The sequence below is a fragment of the Oncorhynchus mykiss genome, chromosome 2, assembly GCF_013265735.2.
Source record: "Oncorhynchus mykiss isolate Arlee chromosome 2, USDA_OmykA_1.1, whole genome shotgun sequence".
NCBI classification, from domain to species: domain Eukaryota; kingdom Metazoa; phylum Chordata; class Actinopteri; order Salmoniformes; family Salmonidae; genus Oncorhynchus; species Oncorhynchus mykiss.
The window spans coordinates 30,509,529-30,531,866 of record NC_048566.1 but is presented as its reverse complement, the minus strand read 5'-3'; the positions used below and the strand labels follow the sequence as shown (position 1 = coordinate 30,531,866).

The following is a 22,338-nucleotide window of genomic DNA, read 5'->3' as shown; positions in this document are numbered from 1 at the left end:
CGTAATTCGTATCTAAATAACTTCATTGTAAAGGGTTTAAACACTGTTTCCCATGCTTGTTCAATGAACCATAAACAATTAATTAACATGCACCTGTGGAACGGTCGTTAAGACACTAACAGCTTACAGACGGTAGGCAATTAAGGTCACAGTTAAGAAAACTTAGGACACTAGAAGCCTTTCAACTGACTGAAAAACACAAAAAGAAAGATGCCCAGGGTCCCTGCTCATCTGTCTGAACGTGCCTTATGTAACGGATGTGAAACGGCTAGCTTAGTTAGCGGTGCGCGCTAAATAGCGTTTCAATCGGTGACGTCACTTGCTCTGAGACCTTGAAGTAGTAGTTCCCCTTGCTCTGCAAGGGCCGCGGCTTTTGTGGAGCGATGGGTAACGATGCTTCGTGGGTGTCAGTTGTGTGCAGAAGGTCCCTGGTTCGCGCCCGGGTATGGGCGAGGGGACGGTCTAAATTTATACTGCCTAATTTAGACCGTCCCCTCGCCGGGCGCGAACCAGGGACCCTCTGGCATGCTGCAATGAGGCACGAGGACTGCAGATGTGCCCATGGCAATAAATTGCTATGTTCGTACTGTGAGACGCCTAAGACAGCGCTAAAGGGAGACAGGACTAACAGCTGATCGTCCTTGCAGTGGCAGACCACGTGTAACAACACCTGCACAGGTTCGGTACATCCGAACATCACACCTGCGGGACAGGTACAGGATGGCAACAACAACTGCCCGAGTTACACCAGGAACGCACAATCCCTCCATCAGTGCTCAGACTTTCCACAATAGGCTGAGAGAGGTTGGACTGAGGGCTTGTAGGAATGTTGTAAAGGCAGGTCCTCAGCAGACATCACCGGCAACAACGTTGCCTATGGGCACAAACCCACTGTCGCTGGACCAGACAGTTGTCGAATCTTTGTTATGTTTATACAAATATTTACACATGTTAAGTTTGCTGAAAATAAACGCAATTGACAGTGAGAGGACGTTTCTTTTTTTGCTTAGATAAATGTTAGTGGGACTGCAGATAAATTAAAAAGTCTCAATAGCACAATAGTATATAGTATTTATATCAATAGTATACTATTGTGCTATTGAGACGTTTTAATTTATCTGCAGTCCCACTAACATTTATCTAAGCAATTTGAGGGCAGTTTCCAGAGGCACTGTAAACTCTGTCCCATTTCTCCCATTGAAAAGTTACTTGGCACCATCTGCTGTTCATGAGAGGTATCACCAACAGGAGCGCCGCCAGGGATTTTGGGCCCCATCACCACAGGCCACACCAACCCTGTGCAATTGCTGTCACCACACACCTTCAGAACCCAATCGAAGCCATTCAAAGCTTTAAATAACTCCTTTGCAGGCTTGCAACTATCTTGTAGTCCAATATTTACTGTACGATATATACTGACAGTGAGCTGTGAAAATATAACACATTGCAGACATGCATGCAACATTCTGCATGCAGTGGAATTCAATATTTGTTCAAAGACTGATACCCTCTATAAGAAATGTACTAAAGGCCATCTTTTACAGTCTAAATCAAATTTTAATGGTACAATTCTTGAATGGAAAATTCTCTTAACATTAATGAATAACTTCAAATAAATAACTTAAATATACATTATCCTATGCAACTACAATAAATTAACATTATCATCTATAGAATGGTATAACAAACAAAATAATAAAAATCAGCAGCAGATTTTTGAACTAAGTATACATACCAACTGGAAAATAAGCTGCTGTAAAAGTGGAAACTGAAAATGGAAAATAAAACGGAACTGAAAAGGCCTGATGGTGGCGCTAGAGGAAAGGTCAAGTGGTCACCAAATCAATAGGTTTCTTTCACTTGGGGTCTTGACATATTTTATGGCAATCCAGCCATTACTTTGAGATACATCCTGTTCTGTCTGGTTCTCAGCCTGTGGGCATCATGTGTGTAGTGATCCAATATCCATGCCATTTAACAGTTATCACTGGCTCTTGCTCAGCCTTACTCACCAAGAGCCCAGCGCCGGGCCTTCTTAGGAGCAAAGTCACTGATCAAGTCTTGAAGTCCAGCTTTCTAGCTAACTGACTTTCAATGGACAGCATGGCAAGACTGCAAAGCCTGTCCTGGGACATAGTGGACCTCAAATAGTTGATCAGTTTTAGCTTACTGAAAGCTCTCACCACCAGCAACAGTCACAGGCAGTGTGCAAAATATACGTAAAGCAATGCACACTTCTCCAACAATGCTTTGCAGCTGCATCATACAAATTGCATTCAGGAGACCAAGAGGGGACAAGTTAGGGGGGAAAGTGGCAGCATATACAGTGTTCAGGTGTCTTACTTCATTTTGAAACTCAGGTGTAAGATCTCTGGAATACTTAATGATCAGTGGTTGGCACACAGAAGGGACTTTATCCTTACTAATCTGCCCAACTTTCAGAACAGCAGAAAATTATTCTACAATTTTTTCAGTGGTGTGGAACCTAGTGTCAAAGTCACTTATGTTGGTGTCCACAGCAGTAAAAAAAACACTGTGCTCCAAAACACCGTTGTTGCACTGTCCTGAGCTGTCTCCTCTTGAGAGGTCTCATCATGGAATCTCTTCCTTTTCCTCTGGCGGCTGTGTTCCTTGCTAAATTGAGGTGCAACATCCATTTGCGTAGCAATCAGTGTTGCCTCAGACAGAAGAGACTCCCATCCATCTCTAAGAGCCTGCATCTCTTCCTTTAAGGCTCTGATATTGGCTGCCTGTGTCAGAGATTTTTCCTGTCCTCAATGCATTGCAGTACCTGCAATTATGCCAATTGACATGTCATTCAACACAATGCTGCCCACCTCCTTTGGGAGGTTGGGTTGGGAGTAGGGCTGGTTCAGGGGTATGGGGATGGGGAGACAGGGCTGCTGGGCCTGAAGCTGCATCTGTGGGCCTGGCACCAGGCAGGGACAAGTGATTTAGTATGAATAGCTTGCTAAAAGTTTGCCTGTATTGATGTCGGCTAAAACATCTCTGGATGTTTACTTTTTGCCAAAAACAAGAAAATAAAAAGAAACCGCAAGTTTTATTAGTACATTGTAAATCAAATATTATATTAATGACAATAGGTTAATAATTTAATGCTGATTTATTTTAACCTAATGTTCTAAATAATTTTTTAGGGCCCCTCAGTCACAGGCCCTTAGAATCATCCAACCCCCCCATATGGCAACCCTGATCACCAAGATGAATATTGTGATGGGTCCATATTTTATACACAACATCAATCATTTTGTATTATTCACTCATTTAAACAAATAATTAGTCCCAAAAGGGTGGTGTCATTTACAAAAAATAAGATATATTTTAGAGTAATAACTAACTCACACCTCCAGAGAGTATGGACCAGACAGTGATCAGAATTGTGAGCTCCTCAATTCAGTTGGTTTCTCCTCCTCATCGAGTCCGTTTTCAATAGTCCCGCTCTCTGATGTTCTAAAATCAACAAGTAAAAATCAATGAGTATGGTGCTTGCTTCAATTCACATCCTTCACAATTCAAATATAGACAGCTAAAATGTCTAAAACAGAGAGGTTACCCACATTGTCTTCTCCTCGAGTGGGTCTATGTAGTCTTGGAGCTCAGTGTTGAGGGTCTCTGGCAGTAGAAAGCACAGCCCCCCGCCGATGAAGGGCAGGAGGCCACAGATGAGCATGGGCAGGGCCTGGTGGTACACCTCTAGCAGATGCATCAGAGGGACCAGGATGCCCGCCCCACGGGCACACATGGAGTTCAGACCCACACCATTCTGTCTGCAAGGACGACATGAAGAAGGACATTGCAATAAATGTATCCAAAAGTGGATGAGGAGACATTTTGACATGTATAAACAGGATATTATTCTGCTGTAATAAACAGTATACATTAGGAATTTAACTAACCTTACAATGGTGGGATAGAGTTCAGCAGTATAGACATAGACAATAGTGAAGGAGGCTGCTATAGCAAACTTTCCAGTCACTGCAATGACCGTCACCAATACTGGAAGGTCTAAGGGTCAAAATAAGACAGAAATAAGTACCACCAACAGGTATGTTTCCGAATATAACGCCAACTACACCAAGTTCAGGGAAATTGGACGAAGATAAAACATTTGAATGCTACACAGTATAAACACAGATAGGGTAGATGGTTGAGCATTTGCATAACTGGAAACAGCCTTCGGTAGTCACCTTCAGGAATCGCAAGAATTAGGAGACAAGCTGCTCCACCAAAGAAGAGAGTGCCTGCCTGACAGGGCCTCCTGCCCAGGCGCTCCAGGAGGGTGTAGCAGCCCAGGCGAGAAAGAATCTCTGCCAGGCCAAAGATGAACTGGGTCAGGTAGATGTCCAGGCCAAAATGTCCCACGTTAAGACTCACACCGAAGTAGACCAGGCTGGTCACAAACCTGCCCCAAGGGAGAGTGGGGAAAACAGCTTGTATAAACAAGATGGGGCATGAAGAAATGCACTCCATGCTGGAATGCACTACAATTGTTGTGAATTAATGCATTTAAACAGTATTTTGAATATTGATCATAACAGATGTTGAGTTTGTATTTAGCTAAATAATTGGTCACACAAACCAGATGTAGCTCATGGTGAGGGCACGTTTCCTCAGGTTGGGTATCTTGAAGAGGTCCATCATACTGCCCGTTGTAGACGTGTTCTCAGCCTCCAGCTAGAAGAAGATGCAACTAAATAATCTACACCACAAATGCAACTTCATATATATATATATATATATATATATATATATATATATATATATATATATATATATATATATATATATATATATATATATATATATATATACACATATATATATTTTTTTTACATGTTTACATTCTGTATCCCCAACTTAAATGTATTCCAGTAAGGATGGTTAAATCACCATGTCGAGTAATGACTGGGGGACCTCTCTCCTGTTGACCGCAGCTGCCCTCTGGAGCTCCTGCCTGGCCTCATTCTGCCTGCCTTGAGTTAGTAGCCAACGGGCCGACTCTGGGAGAATCCTAGTGCGTACACACCCACACAATATTGGTCTACAAATCCCCCAAAAATGTGTGGTCATCCAAATATCCCTTCCAAAGAGGTAACTACACAATACACAAATAAGCCTTTGCTTTGATGAGAGGACAAACTCATCCACATAAAAATCAAACCTTACATGAGTATCTGGGGGCAATTTAATCGTTCCTTCCCTCCACCCGCTGCCCACGCACAAGCCACCAGAAGGTATGAAGGTCAGGCTCACCAGAAGGTATGAAGGTTAGGCTCACCATAAGGTATGAAGGTCAGGCTCACCAGAAGGCATGAAGGTCATACCGAAGGTCAGGCTCACCAGAAGGTATGAAGGTTAGGCTCACCATAAGGTATGAAGGTCAGGCTCACCAGAAGGTATGAAGGTCAGGCTCACCAGAAGGTATGAAGGTCAGGCTCACCAGAAGGTATGAAGGTCAGGCTCACCAGAAGATATGAAGGTCAGGCTCACCATAAGGTATGAAGGTCAGGCTCCCCATAAGGTATGAAGGTCAGGCTCACCATAAGGTATGAAGGTCAAGCTCACCATAAGGTATGAAGGTCAGTCTCACCAGAAGGTATGAAATTCAGGCTCACCAGAAGTAGACAGCCAGTAGGAGGACGGGGCTGGAAAGCACCAGCTGCAGGGCCCTCCAGTTGCGGACCCCGTAGGCGATCCACGGCAGCAACATCAGCCCCACGGCATAGAAACATTGTGAGAGGATGGTGAAGAGGGCCCGCTTAGATGTACTGGTCCACTCAGCCCCTTCCAAATAGGAAAATAACCATCACACACTACAATAGTTTGGGGCTGTCAGCTCACCCAATAGTCAAACACTGTTTGATGATTGTAGACAGTACAAGGTGTTATATTTTGGCTAATTGAGATTAGAGATTGGAGTTTATGTGGTAAGAGACAACCTGGGAGTATTGCCCCACCTAGCACAAATGTGTTCATGGCAATGCCTGATATTGTCATGCCGACCACGAACCGAAGGCTAATGTAGACATAGATGTTGGGGGAGAAGGCAGCGGCCACTCCAAACAGCAATTGGAAGAGCAGGGAAACGAGGATGGCGAAGCGACGACCAAACCTGCGGGGGTATTTCACATTTTTGGGGTGACCTCTTTACTAAACTTGTGATAATTTAAAAAGCGGGTTGTGTGTTTTACCTGTCTGCCATAGGTCCAAACACCAGGGACCCTATTAGGAGGCCGGTCATGTAGATGGACTGTGATGCCTCACTCACACCTTTGTTGTCACACACCAGGTTAAACTGATGAGAAGGAAAGGAAAGAGGAGAGAATTTAGTTGCCTTTGACGATAAGGAAATAGATGGCTTCTTTTCATATTAAAAGCAACATACATGCATAATCTCACAATATATCAGATACAGTGCATTCGGAAAGTATTCAGACCCTTTGACATTTTCCACATTTTGTTAGTTTACAGCCTTATTCTAAAATGGATTAAATCGTTTTTTCCCCTCATCAATCTACACACAATACCCCATAATGACAAAGCGAAACAGGTTTTTATAAAAATACATAACTGAAATATCACATCTACATAAGTATTCAAACCCGTTACTCAGTACTTTGTTGAAGCACCTTAGGCAGCGATTACAGCCTCAAGTCTTCATGGGGATGACGCTACAAGCTTGGCACACCTGTATTTACTCCTGTTCTTCTCTGCAGATCCTCTCAAGCTCTGTCAGGTTGGGATGGGGAGCGTCGCTGCAAAGCTATTTTCAGGTCTCTCCAGAGATGTTAGATCAGGTTCAAGTCCGGGCTCTGACTGAGACCACTCAAGGCAATTCAGAGACTTGTCCCAAAGCCACTCCTGCGTTGTCTTGGCTGTGTGCTTAGGGTCGTTGTCCTGTTGCAAGGTGAACCTTCACCCCAGTATGAGGTCCTGAGCGCTCTGGAGCAGGTTTTCATCAAGGATCTCTCTGTACTTTGCTCTGTTCATCTTCCCTTGATCCTGACCAGTCTTGCAGTCCCTGCTGCTGAAAAACATCCCCAAAACAGGATGCTAACACCACCATGCTTTACCGTCAGGATGGTGCCAGGTTTCCTCCCGATGTGACGCTTGGCATTCAGGCCAAAGAGTTCAATCTTGGTTTCATCAGACTAGAGAATCTTGTTTCTCATGGTCTGAGAGTCTTTAGGTGCCTTTTTGGCAAACTCCAAGCTGGCTGTCATGCCTTTTACTGAGGAGTGGCTTCCATCTGGTCACTCTACCATAAAGGCCTGATTGTTAGAGTGCTGCAGAGATGGTTGTCCTTCTGGAGAGATAGGAGAACCTTCCAGAAGGACAACCATCGCCACAGAGGAACTCTAGAGCTCTGTCAGAGTGACCATCAGGTTCTTGGTCACCCCCCTGACCAAGGCCCATCTCCATCGATTGCTCAGTTTGGCCGGGCTGCAGCTCTAGGAAGAGTCTTGGTGGTTCCAAACTTCTTCCATTTAGGAAGGATGGAGGCCACTGTGTTCTTAGGGACCTTCAATGCTGCAGACATTTTTTGGTAACCTTCCCCAGATCTGTGCCTCGACACAATCCTGTCTCGGCACTCTAAGGACAATTCCTTCGACCTCATGACTTGGTTTTTGCTCTGACATGCACTGTCAACTGTGGGACCTTATATAGACCGGTGTGTGCCTTTCCAAGTCATGTCCAATCAATGGAATTTACCACAGGTGGACTCTAATCAAGTTGGGAGAAACATCACAAGGATGATCAATGGAAACAGGATGCATTTGAGCTCGATTTTGAGTCTCATAGCAAAGGGTCTGAATATTTATGTAAATAAGGTATCTGTTTTTAATTTTGTATAAAAATTTTTTTTAAATGTTTTCGCTTTGTCATTGTGTGTAGATTGAGGAATTATCTGATTTGATCCATTTTAGAATAAGGCTGTAATGTAACAATGTGGAAAAGGTCAATGGGTCTGAAAACTTTCGGAATGCACTGTATCTGTAGAAAAGTGAATAAAGGTTGATAACAAGACCTAAGCATTGACTTCATGAACAAGTCAAGGCCATTCTTACATAACTAAGGTATAACTCTGATATACAGTTGAAGTCGGAAGTTTACGTACACCTTAGCCAAATACATTTAAACTCAGTTTTTCCACAATTCTTGACATTTAATCCTAGTAAAACTTCCCTGTCTTAGACCAGTTAGGATCACCACTTTATTTTAAGAATGTGAAATGTCAGAATAATAGTAGAGAGAATGATTTATTTCAGCTTTTATTTTTTTCATCACATTCCCAGTGGGTCAGAAGTTTACATACACTCAATTAGTATTTGGTAGCATTGCCTTTCAATTGTTTAACTTGGGTCAAACGTTTCAGGTAGCCTTCCACAAGCTTCCCACAATAAGTTGGGTGAATTTTGGCCCATTCCTCCTGACAGAGCTGGTGTAACAGAGTCAGATTTGTAGGCCTCCTTGCTCGCACATGCTTTTTCAGTTCTGCCCACACATTTTCTATAGGATTGAGGTCAGGGCTTTGTGATGGCCACTCCAATACCTTTACTTTGTTGTCCTTAAGCCATTTTGCCTCAACTTTGGAAGTATGCTTGGGGTCATTGTCCATTTGGAAGACCCATTTGTGACCAAGCTTTAACTTCCTGACTGATGTCTTGAGATGTTGCTTCAATATATCCACATAATTTTCCCTTCCCCATGATGCCATCCATTTTGTGAAGTGCACCAATCCCTCCTGCAGCAAAGCACCCCCACAACATGATGCTGCCACCCCTGTGCTTCACGGTTGGGATGGTGTTCTGCGGCTTGCAAGCCTCCCCCTTTTTCCTCCAAACATAACGATGGTCATTATGGCCAAACAGTTCTATTTTTGTTTCATCAGACCAGAGGACATTTCTCCAAAAAGTACGATCTTTGTCCCCATGTGTAGTTGCAAACTGTAGTCTGGCTTTTATATGACGGTTTTGGAGCAGTGGCTTCTTCCTCGCCGAGTGGCCTTTCAGGTTATGTCGATATAGGACCCGTTTTTACTGTGGATATAGATACTTTTGTACCTGTTTCCTCCAGCATCTTCACAAGGTCCTTTGCTGTTGTTCTGGGATTGATTTGCACTTTCCGCACGAAAGTACGTTCACCTCTAGGAGACAGAACGGGTCTCCTTCCTGAGCGGAATGACGGCTGCATGGTCCCATGGTGTTTATACGTGCGTACTATTGTTTGTACAGATGAACGTGGTACCTTCAGGCATTTGGAAAATGCTCCCAAGGATGAACCAGACTTGTGGAGGTGTACAATTTTTTTTCTCTGAGGTCTTGGCTGATTTCTTTTGATTTTCCCAAGATGTCAAGCAAAGAGGCAGTGAGTTTGAAGGTAGGCCGTAAAATACATCCACAGGTACACGTCCAATTGACTCAAATGATGTAAATTAGCTTAACAGAAGCTTCTAAAGCCGTGTCATACTTTTCTGGAATCTCCCAAGCTGTTTAAAGGCACAGTCAACTTAGTGTATGTAAACTTGACCCACTGGAATTGTGATACAGTGAATTATAAGTGAAATAATCTGTCTGTAAACAATTGTTGGAATAATGGCTTGTGTCATGCACATAGATGTCCTAACCGACTTGCCAAAACTATAGTTTGTGATCAAGAAATTTGTGGAGTGGTTGAAAAAAATTACTTTTAATGACTCCAACCTAAGTGTATGTAAACTTCCGAGTTCAACTTTATATACAACAAGTGCCTTCAAGGGACACAGATTTAAAACACAGAACATAGTGATTGATGTCTAAGCGTTTAGGAGAAAATTAGGGACATTATGAAAACGATTGTCAAGCTGCCAAATCAAATAGCATAAACAGAACCAAACTAACTTGGGCTATCTGCACAAAACGGAACTTCTCAACAGGCAGTGCATAGAGTTCAATAGGAGTTGGGCTGGGGTAATGCAATTATTGACCTCATCCCTACCTCTGTCACTAGAGTGGGGTTTCCTTGGGGTGTGTTGTAAACCCACCCATCTGTACAATATATGGTGCTGTTGATTCCTTGCTCTTGAATTGTTTCCAAGTCCAAGTCCACCGGTGTGAACATACGACAGCTCTCATATTCCCCGACATCATTCATTGGAAGTGTGAGATTTTTCTGTTGGTCATAGGTCAATTTGGGTCCACGGGCGAGTATCCAGTCGGTGTTGCAGTGGTGAGGAAAATTCATACCTGTGAAAACTTGGCTGAACATGTGAAAGGCCATGAATATGTTGGGTATCGATACTGCCAACAACAGGCGATTTTGAAATGCTCCAAACTCACCAACTACTGGGAGTATCTTTCCGAATGCAACCATTCTCTTCTCGCCTGGGGTCCTGCATGGAAGACATTGGAAAATGAATCCAAGAAAGCCTACCACTTTTGTAAAATAGGGGCTACCTACCTAAAACTATTAAGGATTCTTTGACCAGTGGTATCCCCTCAGGAGAACCTTTTTTGGTTCCAGGTAGAAAGGTTGGTTCCAGGTAGAAAGGTCTAGGAACCAGAAAAGGTTTTCCTTCAGGGACATCAAAATAATAATTTATGGTTATATATTATATTTAAGGATCATTTTGGAATTGTACACATTGTCAGCTAAAAGCTGAATTGCAGCATACATAGGCAAGTAAGTAAGTAAGTAAGTAAATAAAAAAATATGATATGCAGAATACAGTACAATATTACAGTTAAGCAGCACTAAGCAGTCTCACAAAGTCATAGGGATGTTGTAATATCTGTCAATCTGAGTAGGGGGAAGGTTCAGTTTGTGTTTGGATCGGGTAGATCTGCCACTGAATTGGTCTTTCTTCTGAGGTAGCCATTTGTTGTAATCCTGGGATTTTGCAAGCTTCTGGGCAAAGGATCTGCAGAGATGGGTGCGACCGGACTCCAGGTTGAAGTGGTGATGATGGTTCTTCATGAAGAGCCTTCGGTTCCCTTTTGTGGTAATGTCGGAGATGTGTATGTCCCCTTTTAGGTTGGCTTGGAGTGAAACACCAAGCACTTTGGTGCTGGACACAACCTCAAGTGTGTGGCCGAAGATGTATTATGGAGGAAGGTGTCTTGATTCTATGAGGTTCAGGTCATCCACAAAGGCCCAGGAGTTGGATAGGGTACCCTCTGATTTTTATTTATGCAACCTTTATTTAACTAGGCAAGTCAGTTAAGAACAAATTCTTATTTACAATGACGGCCTACCAAAAAGGCCTTCTGCGGGGACGGGGGCTGGGATTTAAAAAAAATACACACACACACACACAGGACAAAACACATATCACGACAAGAGACAACACTACATAAAGAGAGACCTATGACAACATAACAAGGCAGCAACACATGACAACACAGCATGGTAGCAACACAACATGGTAGCATCACAAAACATGGTACAAACATTACTGGGCACAGACAACAGCACAAAGGGCAAGAAAGTAGAGACAACAATACATCACGCAAAGCAGCCACAACTGTCAGTAAGAGTGTCCATGATTGAATCTTTGAATGAAGAGATTGAGATAAAACTGTCTAGTTTGAGTGTTCGTTGCAGCTCGTTCCAGTCGCTAGCTGCAGCGAACTGAAAAGAGGAGCAACCCAGGGATGTGTGTGCTTTGGGGACTTTAACAGAATGTGACTGGCAATAGATGATATCTCAGATAGGGGGAGTGAGGCCTAAGAGGGTTTTATAAATAAGCATCAACCAGTGGGTCTTGTGACAGGTATACAGAGATGACCAGTTTACAGAGTATAGAGTGCAGTGATGTGCCGTGATGGCCAAATGGTAAAGAACATCTAGTCGCTCGAGAGCACCCTTACCTGCGCCATTGACGTGAGCCACGAAAACAATTGGACCAAGCCGTGTGCCCTGGGGGAGGCCACAGGAGAGTTATTGGGCCTGGGATAGAGTCTCATGGGATCTTGTAACCTGGCTACGGCAGGAATGGATGTTTCAAATTCATGGCATGATCTGTGGTCGGACAGATAAAGGTGTTTCATTGCAATTGCGTGATCCACAAGAGCAAAGGCCTTGCTGTAGTCTGTCAGGACCCATGTGCTGGAGGTGCCTCTAGTGTCTGCTGTTCTGTACAGGCAGAGAGGGTGGTTGAGCGTCCCTTGAGGCAGCCAAACTGTTGTTTGGAGATGTTCTTTTGAATATCCTGTGTTGCCCATTCAGCAACAAAACCTTCACACAGAAGGGGCATGAGTGAGATGGGCCGTAGCTGGTCAATCCTCTGTGGATTACTCTTCAGCAGGAGGACTGTCTCCTTCCATTGATGTGGACACACTCCTTCACACAGGGAGGTATTGAAGAAGTCAGTCAGGTGGGTGGATATTGCAACAACGACTTCCCTGATGAGTCTGCCACTGATGAGGTCAGGACCTGGGGCTTTTCTGGTTGAAACGGAGAGTCGTTTCCTGTGCATTTCCCATGGTTCAACAGTGGGGAGTGGCATAGCTGACAAAAATGCAGTTAGGTCTGACAGGTTTAGTGTAGGTAATGATGTGGTTACAGATGAAAACTTGGCATTTATAGCATTAGCAATGGCAGAATGGTTGTCTGGGTCGAGCCTGTCAACTTTGATGGAGATTGTCATTTTACTCCTGGTCAGAGATTTATTTTGATGGTACATGCTTTTTGCTAACCATAACGAGTGTAGCATACAAGTCATAAAGAGTGTACAGTGCATCAAAGATGCAGAATTTTCTTAAAAAAGGTCATATATGTTATTTCCAGTTACATAAATAAACCTATGTTTTAACCCAAGAAAGCAACCTGGCCTTTGATTAATACACTCAGCTTATTATTACTGACCATCAAGTCGACCTAAAATAGTCAGTCTAGTGTGGGATAGAAGAAATCCCATTCTGAAAAAGCACTACTATTGTGAAATAGCCCAAATGCCAGTCGTGTCATCAAGTTTAAGGCCTACCTTTACCAGGTGAGTCCCTTGCCCGGCCCCCGCTATTTTGCCTGCTCAACAGGGTAAAGGTGGTAGCAGCACGAAGTACTGTACAGTGTAGTTAACTGATGAATTGACGTGTCAAAATGTTAACTCTTGAGGGAGTTATATTATCCTGAGCCGTGTAGCAACGGTCAATGGCCCGTGACGCGATCGGGCAAAAGCCGTGAGGGAGGAGCGCCAGTTTCAACTCGAACAGTAATCTGCGCCAATAGATCATGTTGTCAACAAGGTAGCATGATGCATCGTACAGAAACATAAACACATCTATTTTCCATAAAATATGTATTCGAATTTTCAAACTAGTTTTCAGTGGGAAGGTAGATAAAGCGTTTTTTTAAAATAAAAAAACAATCACTTTTGCATGTAAAAAACAACAACAATATACTCATTACTCCATGTGCTTATGGCCGGTTCAAAACAAGTGTGAACTCCGAAAAATACAAGGTCGAATCATGACGTCAGTGATATTCAAGTCGGGAAGTCTGAGCTCTTGAAAGAGGTCCGAGTTCTCGAGTTGGAATTCCGAGTTGGCTGACCATTCAAATGGATTTTTCCCAGTTGGAGTGCATTTTTTTCGCTCCGAGTAACCAGTTCTTTTGAACGCGCATTTTGAGCCGACTTCGCTGCGGACTTTGACGGGGCACCCGGCTGACGCCCGGAGGCAGCTCAGTTCCAAAACGAATGCAATCACCCTTCACCCGCTACAAACTCCTACCACCGGGGTAACTCGGGCCAGATAATCAAATCCCCTCATTGAGTGTATTATCAAATCGACCAATAAAACCAGGGAAATACGGACTTCGAATGTTAGATTAGTCCTAATTGGCTCATTTCTAATATTGTGTGGTTTAGTTTAGTCATGGTCGACTAATTTCTAATGTTGTGTTGTACGTCATCTAAATGATTGCCCATTGACGCCCACACTGCAACAAACCCGCCATTTGGAACCTAATCCAATTCTGTTTTGGTGACAAGGTAAAGTATTGAGTATATTGGCATACTGTAATAGTTGGCTATAGATTTCCAATGAGCCAGAATGGTCATATTAAGTATCATTGTAGCGATAAAACAAACTTCAGCAGTTAGACGCATTCAGTAACTAAAAAGAACTGGGTGGCTGCTACGTTGACAAGAAGACTGAGCTAACCGCGGTAGCTACCCACGTCAGGCAGCATCAGCGGGAATGTATTGACTTTAGCTAACTATTTCGTTGATATGTTTCTATCTAACACCGTCATGTGTCAATACAACGGGTTAGTAAATATCTATATAGCTAGCTAGTTTTCAGTCTGTGTGGTGGTAAACTTTGATACATGGCGTACAGTTGGCTAGCTAGCTAACGCTCTGTTCAAAACAAACCTGCGCGCCAAATTATGTCTCCGGGCGCCACACTGCAAAAAGTTAAACACCACAAGATTGAATGGAACTTACTGTTGTAGCTGGCTAGCTATGTATACTTATAATGACAACCATCTGGTGGGTAAATTGTGATTGTTTGTAATTTTAACTAGCTAAGGTTAGTTTTTGTTGTATTGTTTGTGCTTGCTAACCCTTAACATCTTAACTTAGCTATCTAACAAGGTTCTCAGACATGACATTGTCAAGTCCGATGGAAAGTTGTTGACTAACTAACGTTAGCTTAATGTTTTTTGTTATATTATTCGCATAAAAGGAGGGACTATAGTCAGGTGCTTCTCCAGGGATATCTGGCTAAACTGATGGTGAAACTACTTTCTTCCCAAAACAGGGCAGCAGATGTTACAACGTGCACGGACATGACTGAAACAATGGATGAAAATATAGAGGTTTGTCCCCTGTCGGATGAGGTAGAGAAAGAACCAAAGGTTGAAGACCTGGCGGACTCACCAGAAAAGGCCCGAAAACCACGGAATGAAATGTGTAGAGACATAAGTATGATAAGTCAATGATGTTTATGAACCCGTTTTGCTCAATATAGACCTACACTATTAATTTATAGTTCAGTACAGGTATCTAGCTAGTTATCATCCCTCCTTTACCTTCCTCAGCTTTGTATGGGTCCGACTTGTTAGTTATTGCATGCACAGAGGCCTGGTTTGCTACAGTTGATGAATCCAGCAGCACTGAATTATATTTGACCTGTTATGTTCTTCTTGCAGCTCTATCTCAAATAGTTGAAGGGAAGAGAGAGAAAAAGATGGTGCAAAGACTTGATTTCCAGGTTGCAAAACCAGCGAAGGTGCTGAAAGTTGAAAATGGTAAGATGGAGCATCCTTAGACATGCCTATCACCAAAGGCTATAGATGTGCACAGAGAACTTTTCCAACGTTTTGTTGACATGAGACAGAATAAAGCCTGTAAATAAGTTCTCATCAGTCTCGTAGTCTATTGGGATGCAACAGTATCATGTACCAGCCCTGCTGGGATCCCATATAATGCTCCCACCACCATTTTGCCCTCAGTAGTCAGCTCATTATTTAACAGTACAACCCTATTTTTTTCACTCCCTCTCAGGTGGCGGAGATAAATTAGGAGACATTGCGAGAGTGAACCACCACCTTGGAAAGCTGAAGGTTCCAGATCTGAAACCGCTTCATACAATTCTCTTTGATATGCCAGGTAAGGTAAGTGTATCTTACACCTTTTTAAAAGGCTGAGTAATGTCACAATGGACACACCTGTGTGGGTAAAACAACTCTTAGAGTTGTTAGTCAGTTGTGTCATTATTGATGGTTCTTTCCTCAGATTGCCACAATGAGGAAAAATATGCGGCTGTTCAATGGCTTCCCGTTCGAGGTTGACAGTGAACCCTATATAAAGAAGAAGGAGAGGATGATGAAGTAAGAAGGAGAGGGGGTTGCGCAGTAAGGACTTGTGAAACAACAATAGTAGCGTATATACTGTACCAGTCAAAAGTTTGGACACGCCTAGTCATTAAAGTTTATTTTATTTTTTTACTATTTTGTAATGGCGAATACATCAACTATAAAATAACACATATGGAATCATGTAGTAACCAAAAAAGTGTTAAACAAATCAAAATATATTTGAGATTCTTCAAAGTAGCCACCCTTTGCCTTGATGACAGCTTTGCACACTCTTGGCTTTCTCTCAACCAGCTTCATGAGGTAGTCACCTGGAATGCATTTCAATTAACAGGTGTGCCTTGTTAAAAGGTAATTTGTGGAATTTCTTTCCTTAATGTGTTTGAGCCAATCATTTGTGTTGTGACAAGGTAGGGTTGGTATACAGAAGATAGCCCTATTTGGTAAAAGACCAAGTCCATATTATGGCAAGAACAGCTCAAATAAGCAAAGAGAATCAACAGTCCATCAAGAACTTTGAAAGTTTCTTCAAGTGCAGTTACAAAAACCATCAAGCGCTATCATGAAACTCTCATGAGGACCGCCACAGGAAAGTAAGTCCCAGAGTTACCTCTGCTGCAGAGGATAAGTTCATTAGAGTTAACTACACCTGAGAAATTTAGCCCAAATAAATGCTTCACAGACTTCATGTAACAGACACACCTCAACATCAACTGTTCAGAGGAGACTGTGTGAATCAGGCCTTCATGGTCCAAATGCTGCAAAGGAACCACTACTAAAGGACACCAATAAGAAGAGACTTACTTGGGCCAAGAAACACAAGCAATGGACATTAGACCAGTGGAAATCTGTCCTTTGGTCTGATGAGTCCAAATTCGAGATTTTTGGCTCCAACCGCTATGTCTTTGTGATACTCAGAGTAGGTGAACGGATAATCTCTGCATAATCTCTGCATGTGTGGTTCCCACCTTGAAGCATGGAGGTGTGAGGGTGCTCTGCTGGTGACACTGTCTGTGATTCAAGGCACACTTAACCAGCATAGCTACCACAGAATTCTGCAGTGATACACCATCCCATCTGGTTTGGGCTTAGTGGCACTATCATTTGTTCTTCAACAGGACAATGACCTCCAGGCTGTGTAAGGGTTATTTGACCAAGGAGGAGAGTGGTGGAGTGCTGGATCAGATGAGCTGGCCTCCACAATCACTTGACCTCAACCCAATTTAAGATGGTTTGGGATGAGTTGGACCGCAGAGTGAATGGAAGTAGCCAACAAGTGCTCAGTATATGTGGAAACTCCTTCAAGACTGTTGAAAATGCATTCCAGGTGAAGCTGGTTGAGAGAGTGCCTCTCTTGGCAAAGGGTGGCTACTTTGAAGAAACTCAAATATATTTTGATTTGTTTGAACTTTTTTTGGTTACTACATGATTCCATATGTGTTATTTCATAGTTTTGATGTCTTTACTGTTATTCTACAATGTAGAAAATAGTCAAAATAAATAAAAACCCTTAAATGAGTACTGTAATTTCTGGACTATTAAGCGCACCTGAATATAAACCGCACCAACTGATAAAAAAATAATAATAATAAAATGTATTTTGTACATAAATAAGCTGCACATGTCTATAAGCCGCAGGTGCCTACCGGTACATTGAAACAAATTAACTTTACACAGCCTTAACACTCCGTATGCCATTCATGCATTAGGTCTTCCGTCATCCATCCTTTCTTGTTGACTTTCATAACAATTCCTTTCGGGAATTTTTCTAGTTGCATCGTCATGCGTTTAAAAATCAACATCGGTGGAAGCTTTTCTCCCGATGCCGTGCAGCTCAGAACACAGGTGAAGTGCGGTTTTTTTCATGCCCAGTTTTCAGCGTGGCGGATATTTCTCCTTTCCTGTTGACAGTCCGAGTGAGAGGCAGGTCAAACGTCAGAGGAACCTCATCCATGTGTATGATGTTGTGCGGGCCAATGGAATGCTCCTCTATCTTTGCATCAGTGAATTTGCGGAAGTTTGAAACTTTTTCCTCGTAGTCGGGAGGGAGCTGCTGACACAGACTCGTCCGTACCCTGATGGACAGGCCTTTACGTCTCATAAATCTTAGACACCACGATGGTCCACCTCTAAAATCCTCAAACTTCATTGCGGTGGCGATTGTTTTGGCTTTCAGTCGGATCTGCACAGTTGAAACACCTCGGCCGTCTGCTCTCTGTGTTGACCCAGTCTTCAAGCTCATTTTCTAGTTCGGGCCATCTGCTTTTGTTGTCTTTTTGCACTGAGTCCGTTCCTCACACTGCTGTTTCCAACGTCTTATCATCGACTCATTAAGGCCAAGCTCCCGTGCAGCAGCTCTATTTCCTTTTCCAACAGCCAGATCGATCGCCTTCAACTTGAAAGCTGCATCATACGCATTTCTCCGTGTCTTTGCCATGATGAGGGTGACAAAATGACTACCGTAATCAGAATGATGGGAAGTTTGAGCGCGCTCGATTTCCGTCACATTATGTGACGGTGCTCAGTTTTTTGGCGGCATGAATCTTGTGAAAGCGGGAAAAATCCATATATTAGCCGCGTCATTGTATCAACCGCAAAGTTCAAAGCGTGGGAAAAAAGTAGCGGCCTATAGTCCGGAAATTACGGTAGGTGTCCAAACTTTTGACTGGTACTGTATATATATATTTTTTTTATAGAGTCCTACTGAGACCAAGGTCTCTTTTTTTACAGATGAGTCCTGAATTAAATAAGTGACAGAAAATACAAATGTCAAAATATAAATGCAAAATGCAAGCAGAAAGAAACACGGTCATTAGAAATGAACATTCATCCGTAAAAAGGTCCTCAATCAGCTTTCTGAATTGCACTAAAGGCACCAACACATCCAATTTTAGAACATTTTGAAGATTGTTCCACAAGGTGCAAGAACTAAAAGCTGATTTACCCAACTCTGTAGAGACCAAATGAATTTCCAGAGTTAACCATCCCTGAGACAGGGTCAGGTAACTTGTCTAAAGTTTAGTAATTGTGTTTGGTACATTGGACTTTTTGTTTATAAATGAAAATGGCAATGTATCAACCTATGTAACTTGACATCAGAGGGCCAACCAACTTTCTGGTAGAGAATGCAGTGATGAGTACTATGATTGTCGCCTGTAATAAAGCGCAGTGTGCTATGATAAACTGCATCTAACGGCTTTAATGAAGTAACATGTTTAAACATTTATCTGAACTATTGTTGTGGGTCAAACGTACTCTATTGCACAATAAACAAGCAAACTAATGACTAGTATTTGTGTGCTCGGATTCAGGATAACATGCGTAAGGTTGAGGACCATCTGTAAAGTGTTGGACCTGGAGAAGGGTGGAAACCAGTCAGTCCTCATCGACAGGATCATGACTTTCCTCATGAGTCCCAGAATATCAGGAAAGGTGAGTTAAAATTCTTCTTTATTTAAAAAAAAAAACTAACAGTTTTCATGTCGTGACTAATCTTTAGCTAGATACACATTTCTTGAGTTTGTTGTCTTGTCAAACAGAATACAAAATCCTTCCCATCTGCAGCCTGTGATCTCAAAGAGGAAGAAGAAGTCTAAGAAGAATATCTCAACCAAAGACTCTAAGAGCAAGACCAAGGCTAAGGCGAAGAGTATATCCAGCAGCCCCCGGAAGGTCAAAGCAGAGAGCAAGTCCAAAGCCATCGTTACTGATTCTAGCAGTGATGAGGATGATGACGAGCAAGGAGTCACAGTAGAACAAGACGAGTCAGACGCTGAAAAGAAGAGCGAGAAATCGGGAAAGCGGGAAAAGGTGACGACCGATGAAGATACCGACGATTCTGAAGACTACGACGATGAGGTGAGGAGAACTGAAATGTTGTAATGTAAACTGATAGATATTGTCCATTGGAAATGTGTATTTCCCCTATTTGGTCTTGGACAATACTAGTGCCACTATATAAATATTCTAGAACTGTAAAAGGGAATGGTCAACCTGTTCTGTCACTCACAGATTAACCACAAAGTCCCTTCTCGCCTACCAATCAGGATCCCAAGTCAAATCCAGCAGCCAAGGGTAAGAGAACACCTGCCAAGAAGCGTGCGCAACCAGCAAAGAAGGCAGCTCCTGCCAAAAAGAAAACAAAAGACTCTGACCAGTCTGATTCAGATGAGGATGATGAGGATGAGAAAGACAGCGAGAGTGAAGTTGAGAAGGTGAGATTCTTCTGTCAATCTGTCTCTGATTCTGGATTTGCTAAACTCACAGCAAGTCTTGTCAATACAAAAGTCAACAGTTTGGGGTTGTGTTCATATTTGTATGTAATTATGTAACAGATCAGGTCTATAATATCTGGATAGGGTTTTTACCTATTTGTCTTTATCTTAAACTAATGGAATTAACTCATGGATTGACTTGTCCTCAGCCAAAAAATAAACCGTCAGCTAAGAGGGCAGCACTGGCTAAGACCAAAAAAGCAGACAGCAGCAGTAACAAACAGAAAAAGACTGCCAACAAGGGCAATGGTAAGAATATGTAGATTTACTTTAATAGCGTGTTTCATACGTCATTGGCAACCTGTAGCCTAATGCTTATTGTTATGTTTTTCTCTGCTTGTTTTCCTACATAGCAGCACTCGACAGCTCGGATGACGATGAGCCGTTGATCAAGATGATCAAGAAACCTCCTACAGATGAGCAGCTAAAGGAGACAGTGAAGAGGCTGCTGAAAGATGCCAACCTGGAGGAGATGACCATGAAGAAGATCTGCCAGAAAGTATGTTTGCTTCTCAAATATCTGATTTGATATCACAATGTTGGTTGGTTTACCTGTAAAAGTCTCTAACGCAACAACTTCTCTGTCCCAGGTGTATGACACATACCCAGAGTATGACCTGACCAGCAGAAAGGACTATGTCAAGCAGACAGTAAAAATGGTGAGTTACCTGTCCTCCCTTGGTGTTCTGGAATAGCAGCACTGTGCTTGCCTTATAGACTACTCAAGTCTGTCAATGTCATTACCCCCCCCCACACACACACACACACACACACACACACAAAAAGTGTGTGAATGCTTTTCAATTATGTTTTATCTGTTGGCAGATGGATTTCTTTGTATAACCATCTGTTTTTTTCTTTGCAGCTGATTTCCTAAAGAACATGGGAAAAGGACATAAACAGTCCTTGTGACAAATAACTGTGAATGTTCCAATGCTGGAAAAGGATAATCAAAAGAATGTGCCTACCTTCTTAGAACTGCTCAAACCCCAAGTTTTACTTCGTTGTGTTTGTTTTTATTTCAATCCTAATGTTTTTATGTTTCTGTATTATGTAATTTCCAATTTGACTGCACACTTCTCTGAGGTCATATGTAACATGCTACTTAAGGTGTATGCCTTTGAGTCATTGCTTGTTAATAATCTGTGCTTTGTTAATACACTTTAACTTTACAGTTTTTCTACTGATCCCAAGCAAAGGGTGTTAGGCTAAACGAACAATGTTTTAGAGATTCAAGGTTGGTCACTATAAATGGAAACATGTCCTCAGGCAATGCATGAATTCACACAGTTTATTTTAAATGTATTTCCTGAATTGACCAGTCAAAATGGAGTAAGGGTCCTCACTATAGCCATCCTTTGCCTTCTGCAGAGGATTTAAAATCTTTCCCTCTGGTTTTGATGCACATAAAACAGCCTTATAGCAACAAGGCTGGGGTGTATTCACTAGGAACCAAAATGGGAGGGCCCTACTGGAATTTGACCAATAGAAACTCTGGTTTTAGTAAGTATGCGGTTTCTGTTGCAAAACATTTTGGACTAATAATTCCACTCATTTTCCATTCTCCCTAGACATTTTGTGTGAAATTGTTTTGCATGGCAAGCTGTTCAATTTAGTTTTGAAAAGTATTTGTCATGGTCAAGTCTTCAAACATATTCCTTGATTGCATTTATAGGACTTCATGTTTTTATATGTAAATGTGTACATTTTGTTAATCATTCCCTTTTGATGAGATCCTGTTTTAGTCCTTAATTTGTCTCTGTATGCAGTACAGGATTCTGATTTATGTAGTTACCTTGCTCAATGAAGAGTTGGATCTTTTTAGGCAATGTACCTTTGACAAAGTAAGTCATTGAATGAAAATGTCTTCCAATGTTCTGCATATAAATTTACATCAGATTTTTGAACGAACACTTGTCTATCTAGTGTTTTGCTGAAGCAAAGACACTCATTACTAAGGCGGTAAACAGTCACGATATTGGCCCTGTTACGGCGCATCAAAACCATAATGTCATGTAAATTGTGACTGCCTGACTGAGGTACAAACAATATTGGTCAGTACTATCTGGAATCCATGGAATGTTCCTACGTAACCATTTTACATTTAAAGTAAAATGGGGCTGAGGAATGGCTCGAGGATCCCGGATAGCAGAGACTAAATAATATTGCCTGTTTTCAAGAGGATCAAAACAGTATTATTAAACTGGGTGGTTCGATCCTTGAATGCTGTTTGACTGACAGC

At 42.3% G+C, this 22,338-nt stretch overlaps 2 protein-coding genes across 13 annotated transcripts; one reads left to right on the top strand and one right to left on the bottom strand.

Moving 5' to 3' along the window:
* Positions 1 to 1,520: 1,520 nt before the first annotated feature.
* On the bottom strand, positions 1,521 to 13,424 carry LOC110486625 (solute carrier family 22 member 13). Of its 8 annotated transcripts, none has more exons than XR_005036237.1 (13): positions 11,871 to 12,971; positions 10,341 to 10,393; positions 10,000 to 10,261; positions 6,213 to 6,316; positions 5,979 to 6,133; positions 5,637 to 5,805; positions 4,912 to 5,032; positions 4,601 to 4,695; positions 4,209 to 4,423; positions 3,918 to 4,026; positions 3,575 to 3,788; positions 3,366 to 3,471; positions 1,521 to 2,929 (listed from the first exon to the last, which is right to left on the bottom strand). XR_005036237.1 is itself a non-coding variant. In XM_021558382.2 (13 exons), the coding sequence occupies exons 1-12, from the start codon at positions 12,222 to 12,224 to the stop codon at positions 3,393 to 3,395; spliced, it is 1,926 nt and encodes a 641-aa protein (XP_021414057.2). In that variant the 5' UTR covers positions 12,225 to 12,971; the 3' UTR covers positions 1,522 to 2,929; positions 3,366 to 3,392. The 8 variants fall into 8 exon arrangements, 7 of the variants coding, with proteins under 7 accessions (XP_021414066.1, XP_021414057.2, XP_021414090.2 ...); XM_021558382.2 differs by having other exon boundaries at positions 1,522 to 2,929; positions 3,579 to 3,788; XM_021558391.2 differs by having other exon boundaries at positions 1,521 to 3,471.
* Positions 13,425 to 13,839: 415 nt separating this feature from the next.
* Positions 13,840 to 22,009, top strand: LOC110486664 (protein DEK). Of its 5 annotated transcripts, none has more exons than XM_036945463.1 (12): positions 13,840 to 13,993; positions 14,766 to 14,929; positions 15,157 to 15,255; positions 15,512 to 15,621; positions 15,743 to 15,837; positions 19,134 to 19,254; positions 19,387 to 19,680; positions 19,869 to 20,036; positions 20,246 to 20,345; positions 20,450 to 20,595; positions 20,687 to 20,755; positions 20,962 to 22,007. In XM_036945463.1, the coding sequence occupies exons 2-12, from the start codon at positions 14,794 to 14,796 to the stop codon at positions 20,971 to 20,973; spliced, it is 1,350 nt and encodes a 449-aa protein (XP_036801358.1). In that variant the 5' UTR covers positions 13,840 to 13,993; positions 14,766 to 14,793; the 3' UTR covers positions 20,974 to 22,007. The 5 variants fall into 5 exon arrangements, with proteins under 5 accessions (XP_036801358.1, XP_036801348.1, XP_021414119.2 ...); XM_036945453.1 differs by lacking the exon at positions 13,840 to 13,993 and adding an exon at positions 14,073 to 14,203 and having other exon boundaries at positions 20,962 to 22,009; XM_021558444.2 differs by lacking the exon at positions 13,840 to 13,993 and adding an exon at positions 14,131 to 14,271 and having other exon boundaries at positions 20,453 to 20,595; positions 20,962 to 22,009.
* Positions 22,010 to 22,338: the final 329 nt, after the last annotated feature.

Coding starts and splice junctions, on each gene's coding strand:
- LOC110486625 (XM_021558375.2), bottom strand. CDS start 12,224: ATGGGCAACACAGGATATTCAAAAGAACATCTCCAAACAACAGTTTGG. Junction 6,134..6,212: donor TTTGGACCTATGGCAGACAG/GTAAAACACACA, acceptor ATACCCCCGCAG/GTTTGGTCGTCGCTTCGCCA. Junction 3,789..3,917: donor CTCTATCCCACCATTGTAAG/GTTAGTTAAATT, acceptor TCGTCCTTGCAG/ACAGAATGGTGTGGGTCTGA.
- LOC110486664 (XM_021558436.2), top strand. CDS start 14,234: ATGTTTCTATCTAACACCGTCATGTGTCAATACAACGG. Junction 14,272..14,765: donor GTCATGTGTCAATACAACGG/GTTAGTAAATAT, acceptor TTCCCAAAACAG/GGCAGCAGATGTTACAACGT. Junction 15,622..15,742: donor TCTTTGATATGCCAGGTAAG/GTAAGTGTATCT, acceptor TTCTTTCCTCAG/ATTGCCACAATGAGGAAAAA.